This window comes from Thermobia domestica, chromosome 1, assembly GCF_964235325.1.
Source record: "Thermobia domestica chromosome 1, izTheDome1.hap1.1, whole genome shotgun sequence".
NCBI classification, from domain to species: Eukaryota; Metazoa; Arthropoda; class Insecta; order Zygentoma; family Lepismatidae; genus Thermobia; species Thermobia domestica.
This window is the reverse complement of record NC_137454.1, coordinates 70,760,259-70,784,422: the sequence shown is the minus strand read 5'-3', so window position 1 is coordinate 70,784,422 and position 24,164 is coordinate 70,760,259. Positions and strand designations below refer to the sequence as shown.

Here is a 24,164-nt window from a genome sequence, read left to right as displayed (position 1 = left end):
TAGAAATTAATTGAAAAATATAATATTAGGAAAAACGTATAAAAGATTGTGAATGTAATGAGAACATTCTCACGTATTAAATTCAGGTAGAGCGAAATTGTTCATAGTACATTTTGTTAGGTTCTAAATCACATTAGCATAAAACAAGTTGAAGAAGAGAGAACCTTATCTTCTTCCATTATCTTAGTATGAACGAATCGGTGACTCATAGAGCACTTAATAGATCGAATCGGTCGCTCATAAGACTGTTAACAGTTCCTGTCGCTAATAGGACTGTCGCACGTGGGAAGACACCGAATAAAAATGGTGCCATAAAATATTTGCCGTTTCGTGAGTACGTATTGGTTGTATTCCCGTACAGTGAAGAAAGCTACATGAATTGCGTTTTAATTGCCACGAAAAGTGGCCCAAAAATTAACCTATTGGAGCGCCACGATTCGAGTGTACTTTCATTTCTTCTTACAAGGGCTCGATATGTTAGTCAGTCGCTTTAGAACTAATTGAGATAACATTTCGCAAAAAAAAAAAAAAAAAAAAAAAAAAAAAAAAAAAAAGTTTCTTTCAGAAACAATGTTCCGGGGAGAGCACTGCTGGTGCTATTCTATTTATTATTATATTATAGACGTATTATTTTGGTCTCCTTTGGGGGGTGGAATACTCTCAGAGCTTCGGGGGGCAGCGCCTCCCAAAAGCATGTCTGGAAGAAACACTGCTCCCAAATTAGTATTGTTTAATTGCACAAAAATCGACAGTTCCTAAAATGTCTTTTCTTTCTAATGGTAAGGAATATTTTGAGTTGATTTTTTTGAGTTTAACATCCCGTTCAGCAGTGATGCTATATGAGACGTGGATCTACTGATTAACGTGGAATACAAACCACATGACCGCTTGTCAGGAATCGAACCCGGGTCTTCCACGTCAAAGGCGCGGCATTGTTTTGCAGTGTAATATATGAATTTAGGGGGTATACATACTGTATACAATTTTGTATATACAATTAAATTTAGTGAATTCAACATAATTCTAGATTTTAGAATTATTTTGCATAACTGGAGTGTGGAGTGATTCTAAGTATTGTTGAGTTTTGATGTATTCCAAGAAAGTGAAATCTGTACCTAATGGCAACGAATATTTTTCGGGAAGCTGCAAAATTATTTGTTTAAATGTCGCAGCATATGCTTGTACTATTTACTGTATTTCTAAGAGTAATAACATGTAATATCATGCATGGAATTAAAAATATAAGTTGTTCATTAATTCCCAGTTTCAATATAACTTTTGCGAAACAAGCCTCATTTTTCATTACTGTTCGATTAATATTATCCTTTCTGTTTGTTTTGCGAATTTGTTATCAAACAAGCCTCTAATCTGACCACACAATTTTCCAGACAGAATTTTAAGATGTTCTTGAGCAAGGAATCAAATCTCTTCTTACACCTTCGTTGTTTAAGAGTAGAAAGGGCTAGTATCTACTTGCGTTGCTCTTGTCAACGGTATTTTAACTGGAAAATACAGTATCCTAATAGTTATACAACTTTTTGTCAAACAAAATGTTAGAAGCAACCAAAAAACTAACATAGATATACAAATATTGAGATCCTGTCTTGCCCCCCCACTTTTGACGTCCAACCGCCGCCACTGCATATTACTGTGATAAAATAAAATGTATACTGTAGAATAAAAGCTCTACTGTGATTTTGGGCCAAATTCTATTAAGAATATTTTACTCACTTATTGAAATCTTTATGGTTTCTATACAGAGGAATAAAAATTAAAATTCCTGATAAAGTTTTGATATTTTGGGAAACGGGGAGGAAGGAGGGGTGGGTACAGAGCTGGCGTTACCGTATACTAGCAAGTTGCCATAATTCACAAAGTCAGGAATAGGATTAAATATTTTAGAAGCGCAATTCATCAGAGCAAAAATTCAAAACTAAATACAGATTAAGGAAATTATACGAGAAGTATAAAACTTGTATTATAAAATAAATAGATAAAAATTTAAATGGTAAAAAGTGCGAGTCTGAACCAGGAATGGAACTCAGCACTTTTCATTCTTTGAATTTTTATTGAATTTGTACCTGTGGATAGGGTGTAAAGAAAACAAGTTGATTCTTCTTATTTTTCCATATAATGTACAAGAGCTAATTTTCTCAAATACAGTCTAATACAATTCATAAGAAATACCTGCTAGGTACTTTCTAATGACAACTCGTCTTCTTTTTCCCAAATTATTCGTATTTCTTAACCCTTTCGTGGGCAGTGGGAAGTATGCTTCCCACGAAACAAATTTAACAACACTCACAAAAGTAAAGTTATTTTATTTACGCTAGTGCTGCCATCTATTATGCAACTTTGGAAAAGATATTTACAAATCTATGGTGTATGTTCCAGTGTAACTCATGCATGCCTGGAGCAACTTCAACAAACTTGATACACATATTAGTTACAATCTGGAAACGAATGCTATGGGGAATAAGACATTCCTAGAGGTAGAGGTGGGAGGAATCACGTTAAAATATTAGAAAATGCCCGATATTAGTGTCAAATCCATAGTTTTCGGGACGCTGAGATGAAAAGTGACACTTCCGACGAAGTTCAAATCTAAGTTCAGTCCAATCGGATGGGGGGTGAAGAATGGTAAGGGTAGAAAGGGAGCGAAATGTAAAAATAACAGAAAATGACCGATATTAGTGTCGAATTAATAGTTTTCGGTGTCTTAACAACATAATTTGTAACTTATCGAAAGCTAGTGAATTGTTAACAATTGTGTTGTAACGTGCTTACTAACTTTGCGTTTTATATTTCATATACATACTTGTGGTCCATCGTACATTCTAATACTTTATATTTCAAGTATATCGAACGCTATTCAAAAATAAATTGAGACAGATTATCTCATATTATAAAACAGTGAAATTATTACCCAGAAAACATAGTAAATGTGTACAGTCGGAAGAAAGTGTCACTATTCATCTCAGTAACCACAAAAACCACGGATTCGATAGTAATATCGCACGTTTCGATTCTTTTTTCATGTTGCTTCTCCCACTCCCATTCCTAGGGATGTCTTGTCGCCATAGTTTGTTTCCACATTTTTGAAATTGCTCCAGGCGTCCCAGAGCTATTTTGGAACATACACATATACATACATACATACATGATTAGTTTCAGCACCATAGATTTGTTGATACTATTGAAGTAGTCCAGTAGAAATAATGCTTCCTACACCATGGATCCATGGAAAAAGTTTATGGGATCGGTAAACTAACCTTAATCCAAAAGTAAAATCGAAAAGGCATCGTTTTCTCATTACTAAAATGGCCCACGAAAGGGTTAATCGATTATACTTATAATGAATATATCGATTTTTTATGGAATATGTGATTTAAACAATTTACCTACAGAGAAAGAGGTAAGCACGATTTTGCAGGTAAAATATTCTTTGAAAACGAGTATATATTTTAATATTTTTTAAAATAAATTTCTTGTTTTTTCTAAATCCTACGAGTCTTTACAGCAATTTTATTCGTCAAGATATTTTATTGATGAATATGAGGGGAAAAACTTTGAAAGAAACTTAATCAGTTTGAAAATCAGCGTTTTTCATTACGGCGTATCTATACAAATTTTATTTATTTATTTACTTTTTCTTCATCTATGCTAAGTCACTTGCACATTTTTGATCATAAAGAAACATTACAGTATACGGAAGAAATGCAATTGAATAACAGAAAATATGGATGTTATAAAATACATATTTGTAAATGAAATACTACCAACCTTATATCCATGAAAAATTTGATCTTTTTAAAATTATTTCAGTAGTCTCTGCTACTTTCTTCAGTAACTTCTTGAACTGCTACATTAGAATGAATGTGTATCCTTTCCTCGTAATTTGTTTTCATCTGTAAAGATTTTGTAATAATTTGTTTTCCAATATGTAGAGATCTTGTTTTGTAAGGTTCTTTTCTGAAGTAGTTCTAAGATACGAAGATCCACGACAATTCTAGCTTAGCAGTTCAAGAAGTTACTGAAGAAAACAGAAGAGTCTACTGATGTAATTTAGAATTTTTTTTTTTTTTTTTTCGGATTCAAGGTTAATAATACCTCATTAACAGAAAATATTGTTTCCGAAATTGAAAAAAAAAAATTGTAGTAGGGATCTACATCAATAATAAGTTTTTATGTCCTAACTTTTTCCCGGTACACCACTGGTTCCGTCAAGGCACATCGCTTGAAAATGGCTGCTATACACTACAAATCAGCAAGGGAAAGTAATTTTTAAAAATGCATGCAAATCTTGTTTATTATCTTTCCTTTAATCTAAACAGGATTTATTATCTATATTAATAATAGTAATAAAAAGAAGTTAAACAGCCAACCAGATACTTACGAGTTTTTCCCAGGGCTTTTCTTTTTCTCTTCTTTTTCTTTGGCACTAGAGTTGTTATCATTCACCTGTTTCCAAATTCCCGTTTTGTTTACTTCTTCTGATATGTTGATAGAAGCTAGAGGAATCTTCATTATATTGCCGTTGGCCAATGGAATTTGAAGGTTTCCGGAGGGACCAATTGCAAGATTTTCATCCTCCTGTGGAAGATAAACAAACCGCCTCTACTTTTAAACATATTACTATCCTTTTACTTGGAGTACAATAAAATTGTTAATTAGTACAGATAGAGATTAGAAATAAAACAGATTAGATTGTAGCAGAAAGTAACAAGTAGCAGAAAGTTCTTTTAGTACAGATACAGATATTTGTAACACATTTTTTTTTTAAATGTAATTTCTTGTTAAACTTTTTGATAGAGCTGTAAGTCATTTTACATCGAGGGTAAGTCAATTGCGATGGCATAGATTTTGGTTCTGTATTGTTTAGTAATGATAACCTTTAGTATTACTTTAACACTAATTACTTTTATAGTACTGGATACATTATAATATTTTCTAGGTATCGTAAACCACACAAATGCAACTTCTTTAAGGCATGAGACAACATCATGCACAATTATTAAGAAAACGTATATTACATAAAAATAAAATCTGACCCAATCAAACTCTTATTATTACTAATCTGTGTTACAGTTGCGGAAATATATCACTGTCTTCCTTAGATAACGTGTCTAATGAAGGCATTATATATTGACGAAACTGTAACACAGGTTAGTAATAATAAGAGTTTGTTTAGATCAGATTTTATATTTATTTAAGTTATACATAGTTCCAACAGGCATGGAAACTACGATGAAACTAACACAGATTAGTAATAATAAGAGTTTGCTTGGGTCAGATTTTATTTTTATGAAAGTTATACATAGTTTCAACAGGCATGGAAACTGCGGCGAGACTATAACGTAGAGTAATAATAATAAGAGTTTGTTTTGGTCAGATTTTATTTTTATTTAAGTTATACATATTTCCAACAGGCATGGAAACTGCGGAAATTGCAACACAGATTAGTAATAATAAGAGTTTGCTTGGGTCAGATTTTATTTTTATTTAAGTTATACATATTTCCAACAGGCATGGAAAATGCGGAAACTGTAACACAGATTAGTAATAATAAGAGTTTGCTTGGGTTAGATTTTATTTTTATTTAAGTTATACATAGTTCCAACAGGCATGGAAACTACGATGAAACTGTAACAGAGATTAGTAACAATAAGAGTTTGCTTGGGTTAGATTTTATTTTTATGGAAGTTATATATAGTTTCAATGGGCATGGAAACTGCGTAATTTTGCCAGTGCTGTTATTGAACAATAAATTTGCTACTGTTGGCGTTTGTCTAGATTTTGTAGATGAAGACGATTAATTTGGAAAGTATAATCATAGTTGAGTAAGAGATTTTGTTCTTCATTTATAGACCATTATCATTTTTAAATTTTTAACAGGTCGTTAATGTGTGCTTTATCGATTTATGTATAATAATGAGATTATTGGCAAAAGTTTAATCTTAGAACACACACACACAATTAGTTAGTTCGCTTTCATTTGGTATACTACATGTTTCATGTGCACGATTATCACTTAGAATGTAAAGTTTAACTAATTTCTTCAAGAACAGAGCACTAAATAGACAACAATGAATTCATGCTGAAAAATAAAATGAAATCTTTCAGTTTGACGTCCCATGACTATGTCCTTCAGGCATGGAGACAGAAGCAAATGAATGTTGAATGAGAAAGTGGGAGGAAACGGGAGTACTCCGAGAAAACTCACGGATACGATATTGTCCAGCATAAACTTACTTGGCTGGGACCCCACATACCAGAGGTAAGCACTCTACCACTAGACACTGTACCTCCCAATTCAGGTTGACAATACTTAATACATGCTACAACAGTATTTAACAGTTTTTTTTTTTTTTGAAAGATAAGATATTGACCAATCGATAGATCTCACTGAGCTCAAATTGATATAGGTGAATGAAAATCCTTATGCGTAGTTTTTGAGAAAATCAAATATTTTTTGTAAACCTAAGAATTAATGAGTGATAACCATGTAACCTATTGAGATCAAACTCATACTGAAGTACACACTAAAAAAAGTTATAGATGAATATTACGATTAACTCTGGAACTTTAATTTTGTTTAATTATAGTGTTGCCCAAAGATAAGACCTATATCAATCAAGCGAAGTGAACAAAATGACATGCTTTAAGGTAAATTCTAATGCGCAGTTTTCGAGAAAAAATAATTTTTAAGACGTTAAAAAGTATAGCAGTCATTGTTAATTTGATATAGTTGATAGTTTTTATTCTGTTGGAATAGATTATTTATTTATTTATGTCCTGTATATGACAAACGTACACTGTTAAGATCTATTGTTACTTGATCTCCTCTAACTATGACGCTTATACTACTTGCAGTGTTAACGAGTTTTTTTTTTTTTTTTTTTTTTTTAATTTTGCCCTTAGGTGCTTTAAGAGAACAGATGGAAAAAAAGAATTCAAATAGTTGAGAGTCTCCTTAAGGAGCACAAATACACACCTCGCCCAGTTCTGCAGCTTCTTTCTTCATTCGCTCCTCTTCTTTCGTTCTCCTGGTAATTTCGGGCAGAACATCATCTAAGATTCTCAGCTCTCTTTGCGTAAACATAAATTCTAGTGCTTTACGAACGCCTATCATTACAACCAACTGAAAAAAAATACACACATACATTTTAAGATATAAAACAAACATATGTTAGTTCGCTAGAAGTACACTACCTACTTGAAGCTTCCTTCTGAAAATGAAAACGAAACAAAATCTATTTGTTTAATGTCCTATGATTATGTCCTTTAGGCTAAGGGAGACGGATGATCAAGGCAAGTTAATGATAATGGAATGATTGGTGGAATGAGAATGTGAGAGGAAATGGGAGAAAATCCTTGGACATTATGTTTAACAAAAGCTTACTTCGCCGGGATCGAACCAGGGACCGCATGCACCAAAGATAAGCACTCTAACACTGATCCATTGTGCCTCCCAAGCTTCTTTGTGGCTAAGGATTAAATTCTAGGAGTAATAAACACTTCTGACCAGAGTATATACACTTGTATATGCAAGTGTATATACTCTGGTCAAAAGAGTTAATTTATTCCTTTAGTGAGTTCCAGAGTCGTGATGGATAGAATTAAATTCTAATGTGATAAATGGAGAAACCTTCGTCCAAATATTACTTTAACTCGCAAGAGTCATCCCTACCCCAGGATTGAACCTTAATGTGTTAAATATTAAGTGAATATAGCTACTGGAAGCATCATACAGCAGTTTTGGATACAGTTCCTGGAAAAATTTAACATTGGTATGCAAAATAAAGCTGATATATTTACAAAGGTACCTTCAATATCTCATATATTAATTTTAAAGTTAATAGATTAAAATTAAAGTTAAATATGACCAGGGGCGGATCCAGGACGGACTTCTGGGGGGAGGGGCGGTGGGTTGTAATACTGCTACTTAGAGCTACTTTTAACGGCTCCAAACTCTGGGATGGGTTTTATTTATATATAAAATAAAAGAAAAGTTTCCTCTTCTGGGTGGGGGGTGGGGGGCGATCACTGAATATGACAATTTTCATTATTATGCAATGAGAATTGTCTTGAGTTAAAAAAAAAGTGAATGTAGAATTTAAGGAATAAAAAATTAACGACATACGAAGATGAATCCATTATGAAAAATTACTGTTTTTAAAACAAAATTCATAATTAATAAAATACAGTAATTCATATAAAAAGTCATAAAATTGAGAAAAATAGTGTAATAGAAATTTTGATGTCCCAAGAAAAATAGTTACCAGGTTATTATTCTAAGGCCATTGTAACCTGAGCTCTGACAGATCTAACATCATGCAAGTTGACGACAGTGTTGCGAACTGTCATAGCAAGAAGAATCAAAGCGACCACTTGACAGAACGATGAAGGAATCGAATTACTTTATCACTGATTGAATCAGATTATAAGTTGAAATATTTACAAACTAGATATTTAAAAAATAATCGTACTTCACTTTACTCCTCAACATTCCAGCACAACGTAGTTCCACTAGGCCTAACGTTATTGACACAATAATGAATTTTTTTCTTTTTCCACTTATTGACACAATTCTGTCCTTCGACAAGTTTGCTACGTAAATAGAAGTGGGATTAGATGGAACAAACAACCGGTCCACCTCTCTGTCGCCGCAGGGAGTAGGTTTTCGTGGTATTGAAAGTGAAGAGGGTAGCGAAGTCTGTACGGCTCTTCTGAAGTTAAAGGCCAATGAACCGCGATTTGGAAATTCAGGCTGAAATTAGTAGAATTTCTAATGGTCTTTGTAGGAAATTTGTTGTCATCGAAAAAATGTACATAGTCTATATTACAGAGACCGTTATAATGAGCTTTTCATAAGGATTGATTTAGAAATTGAGTAGTTGGAAAGTAACGAACATGATCCAGCTATGTTTGCCTTTTCGTAGAAGACATTTTTTCACCAATATGTGAAGGGGATGATAGGTTTAGACCCACAAAAATACATTTGGAAACACTAGGTTGTTTCCATGGTAACAGAACAGTGTTGTCGCATTTATAACTACTCATTACTGTGAAAGTTTTTGTGTTGTCAGGTTGTTTTGATTTTTTGTGCTATCATCTCAGTGCATTGGTGTGAATATTGTGGTGTACTCGTTGTTATTTTCATTCATCAGTGGAAAATAGTTTGCATTCGTATTATTCACATACACCGAAAATATAAATTTAGAATGTGTATGTGTGTGTGTTTGTATTTATGAACACAATGCCTGAAGTGCGTAAGAAGTGAGGAAAGAGGGTGCCCTTGACAAGTCAGGCACAGGAATTTGTGTTTAATCTTAGGGAATATTTGGAAAAAGAACGTAACGACGGTCCTTTATTGCCAGTGAATAAAGTGATTGAAAGAGTAGATTCAGCTTTATACATTAGCTCTACAACTGTGAAAAGAATCACAAAAGTGAAGTGCCCGAAAGACCTCACTGAACTGACGGGAATTTTATCCACCCTAGGAAAAAAGCGTAAGATTTCTACAGTAAATGGAATTAAATTGTCTACAATTAAAAGCCATTCTCTAACGTAAGTAGTTTTCATTAATTTTAAAAAAAATATATATATAACATGTGTCTTACGCAGAGTCGTTCTGACGCGTGTTTAGTGTCATACTAAAGAGTTGAGTTGATTTTGAGTTTAACGTCTCTTTCAGCAGCGAGGTTATATGAGACGTGGACCTACTGATTAACGTGGAATCCGTACCACATGAGCTCCCTCCGGGAATCGAACCAGGGCTCCCATGCCAAAGGCGTACGCTAACCGCTTAGACACGAATAAGCTCGATATCATACTAAAGAGTTCGACTAACATATGTTTCCATGCAGTAGTCAGACCTTTAGTATGACGCTAATCATACGTCAAAACGATTCTGCATAAGGCCTGTGTTTAGAAGTAACGGTTGTTTTCTTTACGATTTTGTAAACTATCTTAACGCAAACTAATTTGTTTGTTTCTTTTGACTAATACTTTCGTCAGGCATAATGTTAAATGATATTTTTTGTTGTAATACATAGGTGATTCTTTTCCCACAAAATGTGCCCCTTGTTGTATTGTTACAGAAGATAAACGTGGCAACCGCGCTTGATTGCACGTGAGAGTTGTCAGAGCTCTTCTTAGCGCGGCCTTACTCTAGTAAAACTAAAATAACAAGATGCTACGTGTTATTAGTATTTCCAATATGTTCTGAGACTACATGTATCTTTGTCTATTAATGTTTTATTATTATTATTATTATTTAGGTTTAGAAGTATGCGAGAAAGTGCATGCTCAATGATCAACAACGTTATATGTAATTGCAAGACATTCAGTGAAAGTTTTCGTTTGTAATTGATGAATATGTTTGTAAGTATTATATTATTATTTATAGAGTTCCCGACTCATCATTGTAGTTCTAACATGCTTCATAACATATATATTATATCGTACTTAGTCAAGCAATATACTTTATATATGATGCATTTTATTTTATTTTTATTTATCTATTTATTTTTTAATCATTAATTACAAAATCAATAGCTTAGTACAGTCGCCAATAAAATTCCAATTAACTTAACAATTTATTTTTTCGAAAACTTTAGATAAAATGGAAGGATGAGTGCAGTTGCATGTAACGTGCAAAAGTTTACGTTTCCTTTAAATTATACGAAGAAATATATGAAGCGTTAACTATACTAAACGTATTAAACAAAGAAATTATACAGGGAAATCGACTTTACTGGCGATTATACGTTTTTTTTTTTTTTTTTTTTTTTTTTTTTTTTTTTTTTTTTTTTTTAACGTATGAATTTCATGATCACTTACCATTAGAGGGAAGAGAATTGAAGTTTCCGGAAAAGATTTTATTACCCACAAAACAATTAAACAAGTCAGTTGAACAAGAGTAAATACATGTACACGTTTTAGGGGAACCTGAAAGTAAATAAGAAGAATTAGAAATCATAACTTGAAATTTAATTTAAAACAAATGCGAAACAATACAATGCTCAATAAACACTCTACAAAGAATCATTGATTACTATGAGTAACTTGTGTAAATTGATTTTACAGAATTCTACAGAGAACTGTGTGGATACCTTGGTTCTTGAATAATGAAATCGAACTAAAAATTAAGTAAACAGACAAAGAAGCAGCCATTGTTCAAAAAGGTCTACTTTAACTTGGTTTCTGTTGAAACCACACAAAACTCTACAGTCTATATAAATGGACAACTTACAAAATAATAGCATTTTACGGATATCTTAATTCTTAAGGCAAACCTTAAGCAAGTAATCAACTCTACATTTGCCTTTACTTTAATGTTTATCTCCATATTCGTAAACAAATAACTCTTATAGCTTATGATATCAAAAGCTCATAATTCTATAGTATATTTTAACCACTGATTATGGAATATTTATACAAGTAGAAAATCAAAGCGTATTTTGTTAAAAACAATTTGATCAATGTATTGGACAGTAAAACTCACTAATAACAGTATATTAACTGTAGCATATGCTTTTTAATAAATGCTAAAGCTGCAATTCTAACGATAGTATAACTTTAAGCTATCTGATTTTTCATCTCTTCATTTCTTTTCCAAATACTTGCCTGCCTCAAAAACATGTAGTCTGGTTGATATTTAACTGGCATGAACATGATGAGAATGCGATCGAAGAACTGTAGACCCTTGAGAGAAGCCACGCCCATGTACAGGAAAACTCCGAACAGCACAGGCATTGGGATGTGGCGAAGCATAGGGGTCAGAGCCACAGACAGTCCGATCATGAGGAAGATCATGATGTGTGTCACACGTTGCTCTCTAGAAGAACAAGAAACAGAAAATTCGAAATACAGAACTTTCTAGTTACTATACTGAATTAATATGCTCTCTTCGTATATTTTCATTACAAATTACGTCGTAAGTGGATTCATTAAGATACAAAATGTTTTTATGAAACGCTTACAAATTGTTCCATTGGAAGTTAAAGTTTATAGTATCTTCCACACAGAGGTTGAACTACTTACTAGAACGAGGTTGAAAAGTTTATAGTATCAATATATCGTACATTACATAATATTTTCATATTAACGTTAACCTGGAGAAATTATGACTTCATAAAAAAAATAATTTAGTAGGAATATCTTAATTCGATATTTAAATTTATTATCCGCACAATACTTTACACTTATATGGAAATTTTTAGACATTATAAATTTCATTAAAGACGAAGCGATTTATATTTATAAACTATTTTCGGAACAACTACAATCACCTAATGAAATCAAAATACTTTAACCACTATTACACTGCATTCATCCAAGGTATCAGAAACTTTTCTTACGCTATAATATACAGAAGGAAACCGAAACTGTTTTTAGTTTCAATTACTTTGTCGAATTCTTTCTATTATAGTAATTCAAATATCTGATAGCTGTATTGATTAATGTTCACAGGCAGGTAACGAAAAACACATTTTCCCATCTTATTCCGCATTTGTGACGATTATGAGATGTAAAATAGAAATATGAGGAAATCCAACTCAATAATCATAATTCAATACATATTTATAAATTTCTTTTCCTCTCTTTCTGAGGAACATGGAAAAGCCTTGGGGAAGAATTTTGAAGATACTTATACCGAAGAAGCGATTAAACGTATTGTTTTGAAGCTCTGTGTGTTCTGGGACAGATAGATTACAGCACTGCAGGAGTGTCGATGATTGTTGACGTAAATGACCAGGAGTTTCGCTAATGCACAAGGCTGAAAAGTGGCATTTTAAAAGATATAAATTGGGTTGGAAGAATAGGAACTGAACTGTCGACATGGTGGAAAGTATGTGTTTTCTTCGTGATAGAGTATTGGAAGGTCAAACTGGTATCGGATATAGGGCAACTTTTACATCTGGATTTCTGTTCATCGGTGAAGGTGAGAGATCTTTCAAAGGACTAATTTTCATATGAGGGCGAGGAAGTTCGGGAACCTTCGGTAAACGATTGTAGATCAGGTCGATTTTTTTTTTTTTTTTTTTTTTTTTTTTTTTTTTTTTTTTTTTGAGATGGTTAATATGGGATAAGCAAGATTCACTAGTTTCTGCAGGAAATGGAGGCTGGGATTTTAGTCTGGAGGCTATTCTGAGTTGGAGAATGCTGACGAAAGAATCTTAAGGTGGTGGAACATAGGTTCCCCGAATGATTAAGGCAGAATAAGAAACGTTTGTTGTTTTGGAGATCTGTTGTGTTGGAGTTTTTAAACTGGTATTATATACTGTTGGCAAGTGGAGATATTACATACTGTTCACAAGTTTGATGTGTACGTAAGGCTTGAGACGTTATTCTCAAGTCTGCCGTCCACATTAAGGAAGGTGGCTATATGGTTCGAGAAGGATCATGTGAATTCAACTAGGAACTTGTTTACATATTGTAGGAATAGTTTCAGTAGTTGACGATCATCAGTCTATTAGTAAAATGCATCTATGAGTTGAAGCCAGAGGAGAGGCTGAAGTGATGATAAGAGTATTTGTTGTTTCAGATGCCCCATTAATATGTAGGCGTATAAGGGTGCCATGGAGTGCCCTAGTTTTAAGGTAATGGTTATTTTCAAATATTAAATGATTCATAGTTAGGACAACTGAGAAAGTTAGATTAAGAATTGCGTGCTGATTTTTGAGGTTCGGGTGTGAGTTTCTTCAAAAGCACTGGAATCCATGGGTAAATGCGATATCGATTTATAATGACGTTTCATCTATGGATGCTAGGATGGTATTAGAAGGTTCGGTGACACAGCGAACAATGAATAGGAAATGATTGGTGTCTGAGCTATGATGAGAGAGTCTAGACGTAAAATTAAAGGTAAAAGTGAAGAAAGAAAAGATGCATGCGTTGTAGAGTTTGTCTATTCTGGAGAGAAAGTATGATTTACGAATTTGGGGTGTTTTTGAAATAAAGAAAAAGATAATGATGTAGGTTGGGCCCTCGAGCGGACCATGGTTTAATGGTTGGCTCGGTAAAATTTGAATTTAGTAAAGAAATAGTTTGGTTTGGTTCTTCCACCGGAAGTCTACAAGTGCAAAAGTATATAACAAGTGCGGTCGGAAAGATGCTGTAGGGCTTTGGACCGATAATCTGAGTAATTCATGACCTCTGTGATAGATCTCTTATTTGGAGCCCGGATAATGATGGCAGGATCAGAACGCAGAGATGAACTTGTCATGTGCTTATAGGATATTTGGAAAATAGGGTCAGCAATTTGTTTGAAATGAAAGATATGTATTTTGGCAGAGAAAGGATGTTACAAAGTGAAGGGGCTGAGAGGAAGGTAAGAGGAATTTCTGGATACTGAGATAATACATACATATTTTTCTGTATGCACACGACAACAAGAAATAGAGCACAGTCATAGGGATTTTTCTGTAATCACAGAAAGGAAATAATTAATATGACAAAAACTGAAAATCACACTTTGGGCATGTCTTAAAATTTAACGTATTTCGTCTAAAAAGATTTTCTATTTTCATCATTATTATGAAAATGCTTTATATTTTCATACAACAATTTCACTTTTGTGATGCATATTGGAAAAAAAATTCTAAGGAGAAAAAAGAAAAAGTAAATTAGTAAATGTTATATCTATCCTGATTATATCAAGAAATTGTTTAATAAAAATGGATTTTATTTTATATTTGTGAGTACTTATGGAAATTCACAATCATAATGATGCACATTCTTATTCTGTTACTTTTCTTTTAAATCGATATAGTACAAAATGGAAAACCACTACGTACAGCGCCTAATTTTTATTAAAAAAAAAATCTGACAGAAATTCAGCTTTCGAGATCTCAAAACACACGATATTTATATTATTTGCTTGAATATATTTTCTTGAAAATTTCATAAACTGCTCTAGCAGTAATTCTTTATTTCTTGACGATTTAACATTAATATAATAATTCCATCTCCTTCTTTAATAGTCATACAAAGTATTTCAATACGAATGACCCGATTTGATACCTTAATAACATTTAATGAGAACCACGGTAGAAAATGGAACAAAGTGCAAAATACTTTGAAAGTTACAAAGATTCAGCATGGTGATTATAAGTGTTCTATATGTTCACCACCACCAGCACGGATAACATCCAGACTCTTTTCCTTGCAGAAACATCTCGTTCTTTAAAACTGTTTAGATCAACGCCGAATGCTCTTTGGCGATGGCGAAGTAATCCCAAAACGCCGAAAAGAAGCACGCTGCACTGTGATCACTGACTAAGTCTTGCTGAACTGCAGGACGTAAAACGCCTTCTGTTGACTAGAAGGCATTTTCTCAACTGACTGCGTTCGTGCTCGAATTCTCCGTCTTCCATAGGCCGTAAGCCAACTCGTGGCAACTCTATAGAACTCTAGTACGAAATGTTCATACTTTATATATTCTGAACTCGTTCTTCTTTTTTCTTTAGTTTTCATTAAAGTTATTAAGGTGTCAAATCTAGTCATTCTGTTTGAAACACCCTGTATAATAAAGAGTTGTCTCGATAAAATCTTAACCTATAAATTACTTACTACAAATATTTTCACACTAACCTGACACCAAGGAACTGAGGTTTCTCTCCTGGAGCTGCACATTCAGATTCCATTTTGAGAGAATTTACGTGATTGATGGACAAAACAGTGGCAGCTACGAACCAAGGCAACCCCATAATGGAGCAGATCATGATGAGAATGGCAAGAACAAACAAATCTAGATGATAACCACAGCCTTTCTGCTCAACAATAAATGAAAAAAAAAAAAAAAAAGAAAAAGAAATTGTATTAATGTACAAAGTTAAATAATATTTAGAGGGAAAGCTCCAGCAGGAAAGAGTTAATTTTAAGATAGAGCTGAACTACTTTTTAATTGTTAACAATAAAACAGAGAGTATTAACAGTGAAATGTTACAACATAGGTCATATTCAACCCATTATTGATGGCTAAATAATTTACAGATGCACATTATTCAATTCAAATTTTGAAAATATTTTGCGTAAATTCTTACTGGGTTTTAACAAAATTTCTCGCAAAATTTAAAAAAGAAAAGACAGAAAAGGAATTATGTGATGTTCTACGGTTAGACCTGATGATGATCTAAAGGAAACAAATGATTCATGAAAGTAAACGATTATGATAGAATTGGTGAATGAGAAGATGGGAGGAAACGGGAGAACCTCGAAAAAACCCACGGACATGATGCTGTCCTCCACACATTTCACTTGGCCTGGAATGGAACTAAGAATTCCCTAGCATCAAACGTGAGCGCTCAACCATTAAGCCATCGTGTCCCCCTGCAAAACTTGAAAAGCATAATATAATGTAACAGAATCATTGTTTTCATTTGAATATAAATGTATCTATTGTAATATTTTACTGAAAATGATCTTTGTTTTGCTGCGATTCTCTTTGTTTCGTAACATTACTAACTCTTAATGTAAAAAGAATGTGATTTTTTAAAATTATTACTATAATTTTATGAATCAACATGGAAGAATTGTATCAAGCACGTAGGCGATGGTGATAAATAAAAAAATATTTATTGTTTCATTTATCGTAAGTTGAGATTCATTACAAATCGTTAGTGTTCTCACTTTCGGCGCAAGACACTGATTGCCGATGGGAATATATGTAGTTCGAATCCTAGAGTCTAACCAAAGTTCTTAATAAGTTTTCTTTTGTTGTTGTTATTAATTTATGGATTTTTTCAATTACATCAGATTTACACTAATACAATGAAACCGATCTAAGTTGGTCATTCTTGGACATAGAAAAATTTCAACTTACATAAGGACAAAAAGTCTAAATGACTAAGGTCGTTCATGGCAAGCAAGACGGAAAGAAATAATAAAGATCATCCATGATACATAGGACAAAATATATTACTAAAGTTGTCTATAGCACCCAGTACCCAAGACAAAATTAGATGATTAAAGTTATCCATGATATATAGGACAAAAATAAATGATTAAAGTCATCCATGGTACGCAGGGCAAAATAAATCACTAAGGTCGTCCATTGTACGCTGGACAAAATAAAGTAAGCAATTAGGGTCGATATAGTAATGAACATATTAACGATTCTTCACAGTTCCTATGTGTGCATGACTATTAGGTTGATCGAAAAAAGTGAATTGACAAATATTGAATTCTAATAATGTGGAAAAGTTGCGTATTTCCATGCTAATAAAGGGGAAAATATTGACAAATACCTATATTTTATCTTCAGTCCACGCAAAAGGGGTAAAGTTTGAAACAAATGACCAAATACACCAATTACTGTCTTAAAGTTCAAACTTTAAAGATTAAGTTTTCCTACTTATAATAGCATGAAATACTTGTAATACTTACTTAATAACACTTGTTTAATAATGGTAAAAGTATTCTTAAATTGCAGCGGTACATTTAGAGTTCACGTATATTATATAAAGTTAGTGAATTTCTTCGAAAAAATGTTTCTTTTTTTAACTGTTTCACAGACACACTCTTGTATTTAAAACATATATGCAAGACCATTTTTTCTAGAGAGTGATTTTATATATTCAAATAAGACTTGAAAACATTAGCTTGCAGCTTTTCGCTCATTTTGCAAAGTTATTTTTGCTTAAATGACTCAGATCACACCACGTGGTTAAGGCTGCAGGTCGAGCTTCATCCACGCCCTACTCAATCATCCAACCATTCAGAGCTTGTTAAATTATATTAAATGGTTGGAGTTTACCACAACGTTTTCAACACTGAGCCTACATAAGACGTGAACCTACAGCTTAATGTGGCATACGAATCACATGAGCTCTCACTAGGAAGCAAACCGGGTCTCCCACACTGAAAGTGCGTATGTTTACCATATAGCCATGAGGGAGCCCTTAAATTTTGTTGTTTCACCATTATTAGTCGGGTGTCATCACAAAATTGGATTCCTGGTTGAATTTATGCATCAAAGAATACAATATTGCTCTAATACAGCCATTCCCATTATCTTGTCCGCACACTTTTCCAGTGGGCTTTGTAACTAATTTTTATGCATCTTTCCACTGTTTGGGTGTGGCAGAGGAAATTAGAAAACTCAAACTCAGACTTTTATTTGCAATAAGTGATAAAATACTTTCTGTCAAATTTTCTATTATTGGAGGGAATAGCAGCTTACATTTCACCCAAGCAACCAGTTAAATGCAGTTCTTGGCATCAAATGTATTGAGGGAGGCATAAAGTTCTAACAACTTTTCCCTTCGCCTGTTGATTCCTAGCTTTCAATATTCTACTGTAATCCAACTCTCGTATGTAATGTCTCTCAGCCACTTATCACCCACGACATATTTTGAGGATGGCAGAAGAGCGCGTTTCTCTTAATCTCTGGCTCGATATTTCTTTAATGTTCTTTGGAATGTGCCTCTTTGTTTGCAACATCTTAAAGACGAGCTTTCTACCGTATTTCATTGAGTGGTATCCTTTAACCCCTCAAGCTGGCATATAAATATCTCCTTTCATGCACTAGTGGCAGTAAAACTCCATAGTTGGCAAAGCAATGGTGATTTTTTTTTAATACTTTGCATTTAGCGAGTGCGTGGTTGGTACGCATTTAGTGGCGACTGTGCACTCGAGCTCCCGACTGGAACGACTCATATTGAAATAGGCAGCACACATCTTCACAATATAAGTGACTAGTATTTGCAGTTCATTCGTAGGATTAGTTTGATAAATAAACATTTGTAAGACCTGATACACATGTGAACTGACTGATACATCGGGAATGACTGATACCATCAGTCCAGTAAGAGAAACTCGTTTTTCTGTCATCCTCAGAACACGGCGATTATAGAGTCTGAGAGACAACATATACGAAAACTGGGTTCCAGGAAAATACTGAAAGCTAGGAACCAATAGACGAAGGGGAAATCTCTTACAATTTTTATGTTTCTCTGAATATATATTGATATCAAGGACTACACTAATCTGATTGATTGAATGAAATGATAAGAAGATTGACAACAGGAAATATGTTATCCTTTATGAAAACTGAAAATCTGAGTTTGAATTTATAAACTTACACTGACACACTTAAACAAAGTGCAAAGATGGGTTAAACTTGTGACAGAGTTCGTCAGAAAAATATGCGGACAAGATAACAGAAATAGCTATATTAGAGCAATATTGCAATCTTTGATGCCTAAATTAGATCGGAAATTTGATTTCAAGATGGTACCCTTGACTGATAATAATGAAACAACATATTTTAACATTTCTTGAATGGTTGAGTAGGGTCTGGATTGAGGTCGAATTGCAGCCATCTCCATGTAGTGAGATCTGGGTTATGGTATTTTAGCAAGAACAATTTTGCGAAATCGGCGAAGATCTTCAAGCTACTGTTTTCGTTTGAAATTTGAATATATAAGATGACTCTTTAGAGAAAAAATGAGTTAAAAAATGGTCTTATATTTTACTACAAAAGTGCGTCTGTTAAAAAAAAAAAAAAAATCACTAACTATTCACTAACTATTGGCCATATGCGCGAACTCTTAAATGACCTCTTGTAAGCTTAAAAATACTTCTACGATTATTAAACAACTAAAATAAAGTCATTTCATGCTATAAGAAATCGGAAAATTTAATCTTTAAAATTTGAGCCTTAAAGCAATAACTGATGTTTTTAGTAATATTTTTTAAACTTTAGGGTCTTTGCGCAAGCTGAAGACAAAATATGGGAATTTTATCAATATTTTTCCCGTTTATAATATGCGAATATACAACTTTTCCGCTTTATTAGGAATCGATTCGAGTATAGTGTAGTTTTATAAACAGCTTGACAGTTGTTAAGAGAAGAATAAAATAAATAGAGTTGTAAATAATTATGAAAACCTATTAGCTTAAGTGAATAACGAATAAATAGTTCGTGTAACTCCCCAAGATATTCCCCTCCTGCCTGAATCATGCTGCCTTACATAACATTCGAAACTACCTACCTTAAGTTTATTTTCTTTTCGATTGACGATTACTGCTGTAATTTGTTGATCCATAAATATCAAGATTGTAGCCAGAAGAGCAGGTACTACCGCAACGAACATTGTCCAGATGGGGTTATGATTGAAAGGGTGTATAATCCAGCCTCGTCCCTCAAGTGTCGGCTTGAACTCAAACGGAACCTGAAAAATTAATAAGATTTCATTTAAAATTTTTAACAAATTACTGCATATTAAATCACTGCCAAATGCGGTTTTCGCCAGAAATTTCTATCACAAGACAAATTATCTACAATTGGTGGCTCGGTTTATACAGTGAATTATAGGTCTATGTCTCATGTGAACGGGACGCTGAACTGTAATACAACAAAGCAACTATCTACAATTGTTTAAATTAATATCACAAATAGTATTAAGGATTATTAACATGTTGTAAAAAACAACATATATTCTTCATAATTGTAAGTTTGATCCTTGTCACACCGTACAGTACTGTAAATTACCAGTACCGAAGAATCACAAGACATCTTATTTAACCCAAATATTTACGAAAAAGAATATTCCGTTGTGTTTTTTAGTGTACTTCCACATTTTGTTTTTAAAAACTACTATAAAAATCATTAGTTAATATTAAAATCTTTAAACATGTTTCTTTTTAGTAGGTGTACTTACGAATTGATATATTTTAAAATAGCGTTCTCAAGAATTTCTTGATTGCTAAGATGTCATAATTAATGTGATTATGTGCTGTTATTCAGTTCGATCTCATCTCACCTAACGACTTATCAATCATGATTCCTCTACGATAAGAATTTCCGTCATTTTAGGTAGGATGGGAATTCCCATTTTGCCTAAAATTGTGATAAAGGAATTTATATGCTATTGAGGACATTTCTGTACTGGATTATTAACCGTCAGGGCTACGAAGTTGTGACATCAAACTAGAGACCTGCACGGGTCGGGCCGACTCTGTTATTTTTTGGGCCGGGCCGGGCTTGGGCGGGCCGACACTTATTTCTCTTCAGGTTGGGCCGGGCTGGGGCCGATTAATTGCAATAATTATTGACTTTCGTTAAACAATAATTAGAATAAAGACAAACGTTGAAGAAGTGTGCCCGTGAAAAATGTTACAAAATGAAACTTTTAAAATTTATCGGGTCCGGGCCGGGCTTGGGCCAAGAATTTTAAAAAACTAATCGGGCCTAGGCACATTCGGCCGAAAAATCCGGCCCGTGCAGGTCTCTACATCGAACACACGCCTGTGCTACCAATATTGGAAAGTAACTTATGAAAAATCGGCCCGGTAACAACTTGCACAATGGGTTAGATAAGACTAGTGAACCAGTTTTAGTTCTGAATATTGGACACGAAAACTTCAGTAAGAACTTTTTCTTGTGTTGTATAGAACAATAATTTCTAAATATTCCACAAATTTGTATAATGGAAGAAGATGCACCTACCTCCAACTTCGGGGTTTTGATTCCCACACAAAAGTCCAACAACGACATACTCAAAATAGCAATAATCACAGCGAAATCACTCAGTACTGTTCGTACCTGAAAAATAAATAAATAATATTTTTTCATGAACATTTTCTACATAAGAGAATTTAATTTTATCATTTGTCTGTTCTTATACTCTTATTGCGTATTTGGAAAGTGATACTTTCAGGTCAATACATTGTATTTGGTATTAATGATTGTGCACTTTAAATGTAATTTACACACTAGTATCTGTAAATGTAATATGTATATTAGTTCATAGCTTATTGAGAACTGAAACTGAATTAGCCAAAATATGACTTGACCTTGAAACGATTATGATTTTTTAAAAAGGATTTTACAAGACAAAAAAAAAAAAAAAAAGTTTATCTTCCATTTACTACATTCATATACTAATACACAATTACTAATCACTTCCCTAAAATCTTGCTTCATATGTAACTTCCCACTTTCTTCTTGGGCTGTTCCGAAGTTTCTTACCAAAGAAGCTTCTTTCTAAAATTCTACAAACTTAGCCTGATTCTCATTCGAGTGAGGTATCTTACGTTAAAAGCAAGATCATTCAATGGTTAGATACCATACCTTAAAGTAGGCTGAGTAAAGTTATGGAGTGAAGAAAGAAATTAAAGTAAACTAAATTAAACTCCATGGAGTCATAGCCTACAAACGAATATGGGTACTTAGACGGGTTTTTGTATAGTCAGTATGTTGTTGCCCAATGCCTTAATCCTGGCTTTCTATACCAGAGTTCGCTATATTCTAATTCATGCATCTCTAGTATCTAGTTGCCTTGCGATGGATCAACACCGAACACTATGCTTTCAACATATGGAGGATAACCATTTAGTTGCCCTAACTAATTAAGATTAGGTTAGAGCAAGCTTTCTAAAACTATTTCATATCACAGCTCCCTTTTGTCACATTCTCTTGCTAGTGACCCCTATAAGCAATTTTCGGTTTTTGATTACATAAGAGTTTGTAATAAGCTCTAGTTAACTTAACAAGGGGTCGCGACCCGCAAATGGAGAAACTTCGAATCAGAGTAATGTTAAATGGCTGATATATAAAATGAGTTTTCACAAGCAGATTCAAGTTTTAACAAGTTTCACATTTGAACATATGTATAGTGGCTCACTGGCAGAACGCTTACTTCTGCTGCGTGGGTTCCTGGTTCGATCCCAGCCCGCGCCAGGTGGGCTTTATGGTGGACAAACACGGTGTGCGAGGCTTCTTCCGTTTCTTCCCGCTTTCGTCATTCTACAATTAACATCCGTTTCATCATCATCACTTTTTTAGCCTCAGTGCACTATCGTAAGCCGTCAAACTTTAAAAAAAAAAGGGAGAAAGAGAGAGCCAATGTAATATATAAATATAATACATGAATTACACAATTACACTCATTCATATTCGCATTTTTCTTATAACTAGAGACACCAAATCAAATCTTATAAATTACTGAAAATAAGAAATATTGATACATTGAAATACATATATGAAATATTTGTCTTACATGCCAATTCTATAATCAAATTTTAAAATTACATACTTACACTTGTTGGAAAAAATGATGAATTTTTGAAATCCTTAATTTGAACTGACAAAATGAATGTTCCGAGGAAAAGAATAATGGACATTAAAAATACATCGGGCACATAATGCGGAGTATCGCAACCACCCCCAGTCAAAGTGCCATTATACATCTGAAAAAGAATTGAAGAAAACATGTTAAAACTCAAGATAAATAATAATAATAATAATAATAATAATAATAATAATAATAATAATAATAATAATAATAATAATAATAATAATAATAATAATAATAATAATAATGGTAATAATGGTAATAATAATAATAATAATTTAACTTCTATAGGGGTAAGTTTATATCAAAATGTTAGGGATAGGAAAGCCAATCAGAAATTATGTTACTAGCAGAAATGGAATCAAAAGTATCTACAATTTCCAAAAAGCTTCCATACTCCTCTCAAATATTTATGAATACATTTAAGATTTTCATCTAACAAGAATAATATCTATCAGAAGATAACATGTGAATACTAAGTATGCATTACGTTTTAACTTAATAGCTTAAAAAGAATTGAATTTCAAATAAAACAAGATAACTTATTCAAAATGATATATTACAAACAATTATATATTATATTTGTATATAACGACTTACCTAATCTATAGTATTATGTAAAAGGTTAAGAGTAACTTATTCATTTACTCATCAAAGTTCAGATCAAACTGCTACAGCTAGAAATGTGAAATTTCGACGGAATACTACTTTGTCACAAAAGCAAGGAATAAGAAAGATGTTTTCTTTTAAAAAAAATGTATCCTAAAGGGAGGGCGGGTAAAAGGAAGTTTACATTATTTACCAAGAATAAAGTACCTAAAATAGTATTTTAGGTACACAATTTAATTTAGTAAAACCCAATTTTGCCCAATAAAACCTAATTTTAGTCAATAAAACTCACTGGATTGTTTTCTTTTAAAAAATTGGGTTCTTCACAACCGTGTTTAATAAGGACATTAAACTTTTTTTTAAAAAAAAGAATGTAAAATCAGACTCTTGTAAATTAGTAAGAAATTCTATTTCGGAGGGTAGGTAATTCTATTTCGGATACGAAGTCTTTTATTATTAATATTAATA

At 33.0% G+C, this 24,164-nt stretch overlaps 1 protein-coding gene across 14 annotated transcripts in view; it reads right to left on the bottom strand.

Annotated features, from left to right (window-relative positions):
- Positions 1-24,164, bottom strand: part of Ndae1 (Na[+]-driven anion exchanger 1) — a 518,135-nt gene that overhangs the window by 17,591 nt on the left and 476,380 nt on the right. For 12 of the 14 annotated variants that reach the window (XM_081758609.1, XM_081758590.1, XM_081758579.1 and 9 more), the window contains 8 exons: positions 23,053-23,202; positions 21,461-21,556; positions 20,004-20,183; positions 15,601-15,779; positions 11,632-11,842; positions 10,846-10,953; positions 6,995-7,141; positions 4,397-4,617 (listed from right to left, as the gene is read on the bottom strand). In XM_081758609.1, coding sequence (XP_081614735.1) covers positions 4,397-4,617; positions 6,995-7,141; positions 10,846-10,953; positions 11,632-11,842; positions 15,601-15,779; positions 20,004-20,183; positions 21,461-21,556; positions 23,053-23,202 — 1,292 coding nt within the window. The remainder of the gene's footprint in view (positions 1-4,396; positions 4,618-6,994; positions 7,142-10,845; positions 10,954-11,631; positions 11,843-15,600; positions 15,780-20,003; positions 20,184-21,460; positions 21,557-23,052; positions 23,203-24,164) is intronic. The other 2 variants (XM_081758557.1, XM_081758662.1) reach the window with 1 other exon arrangement.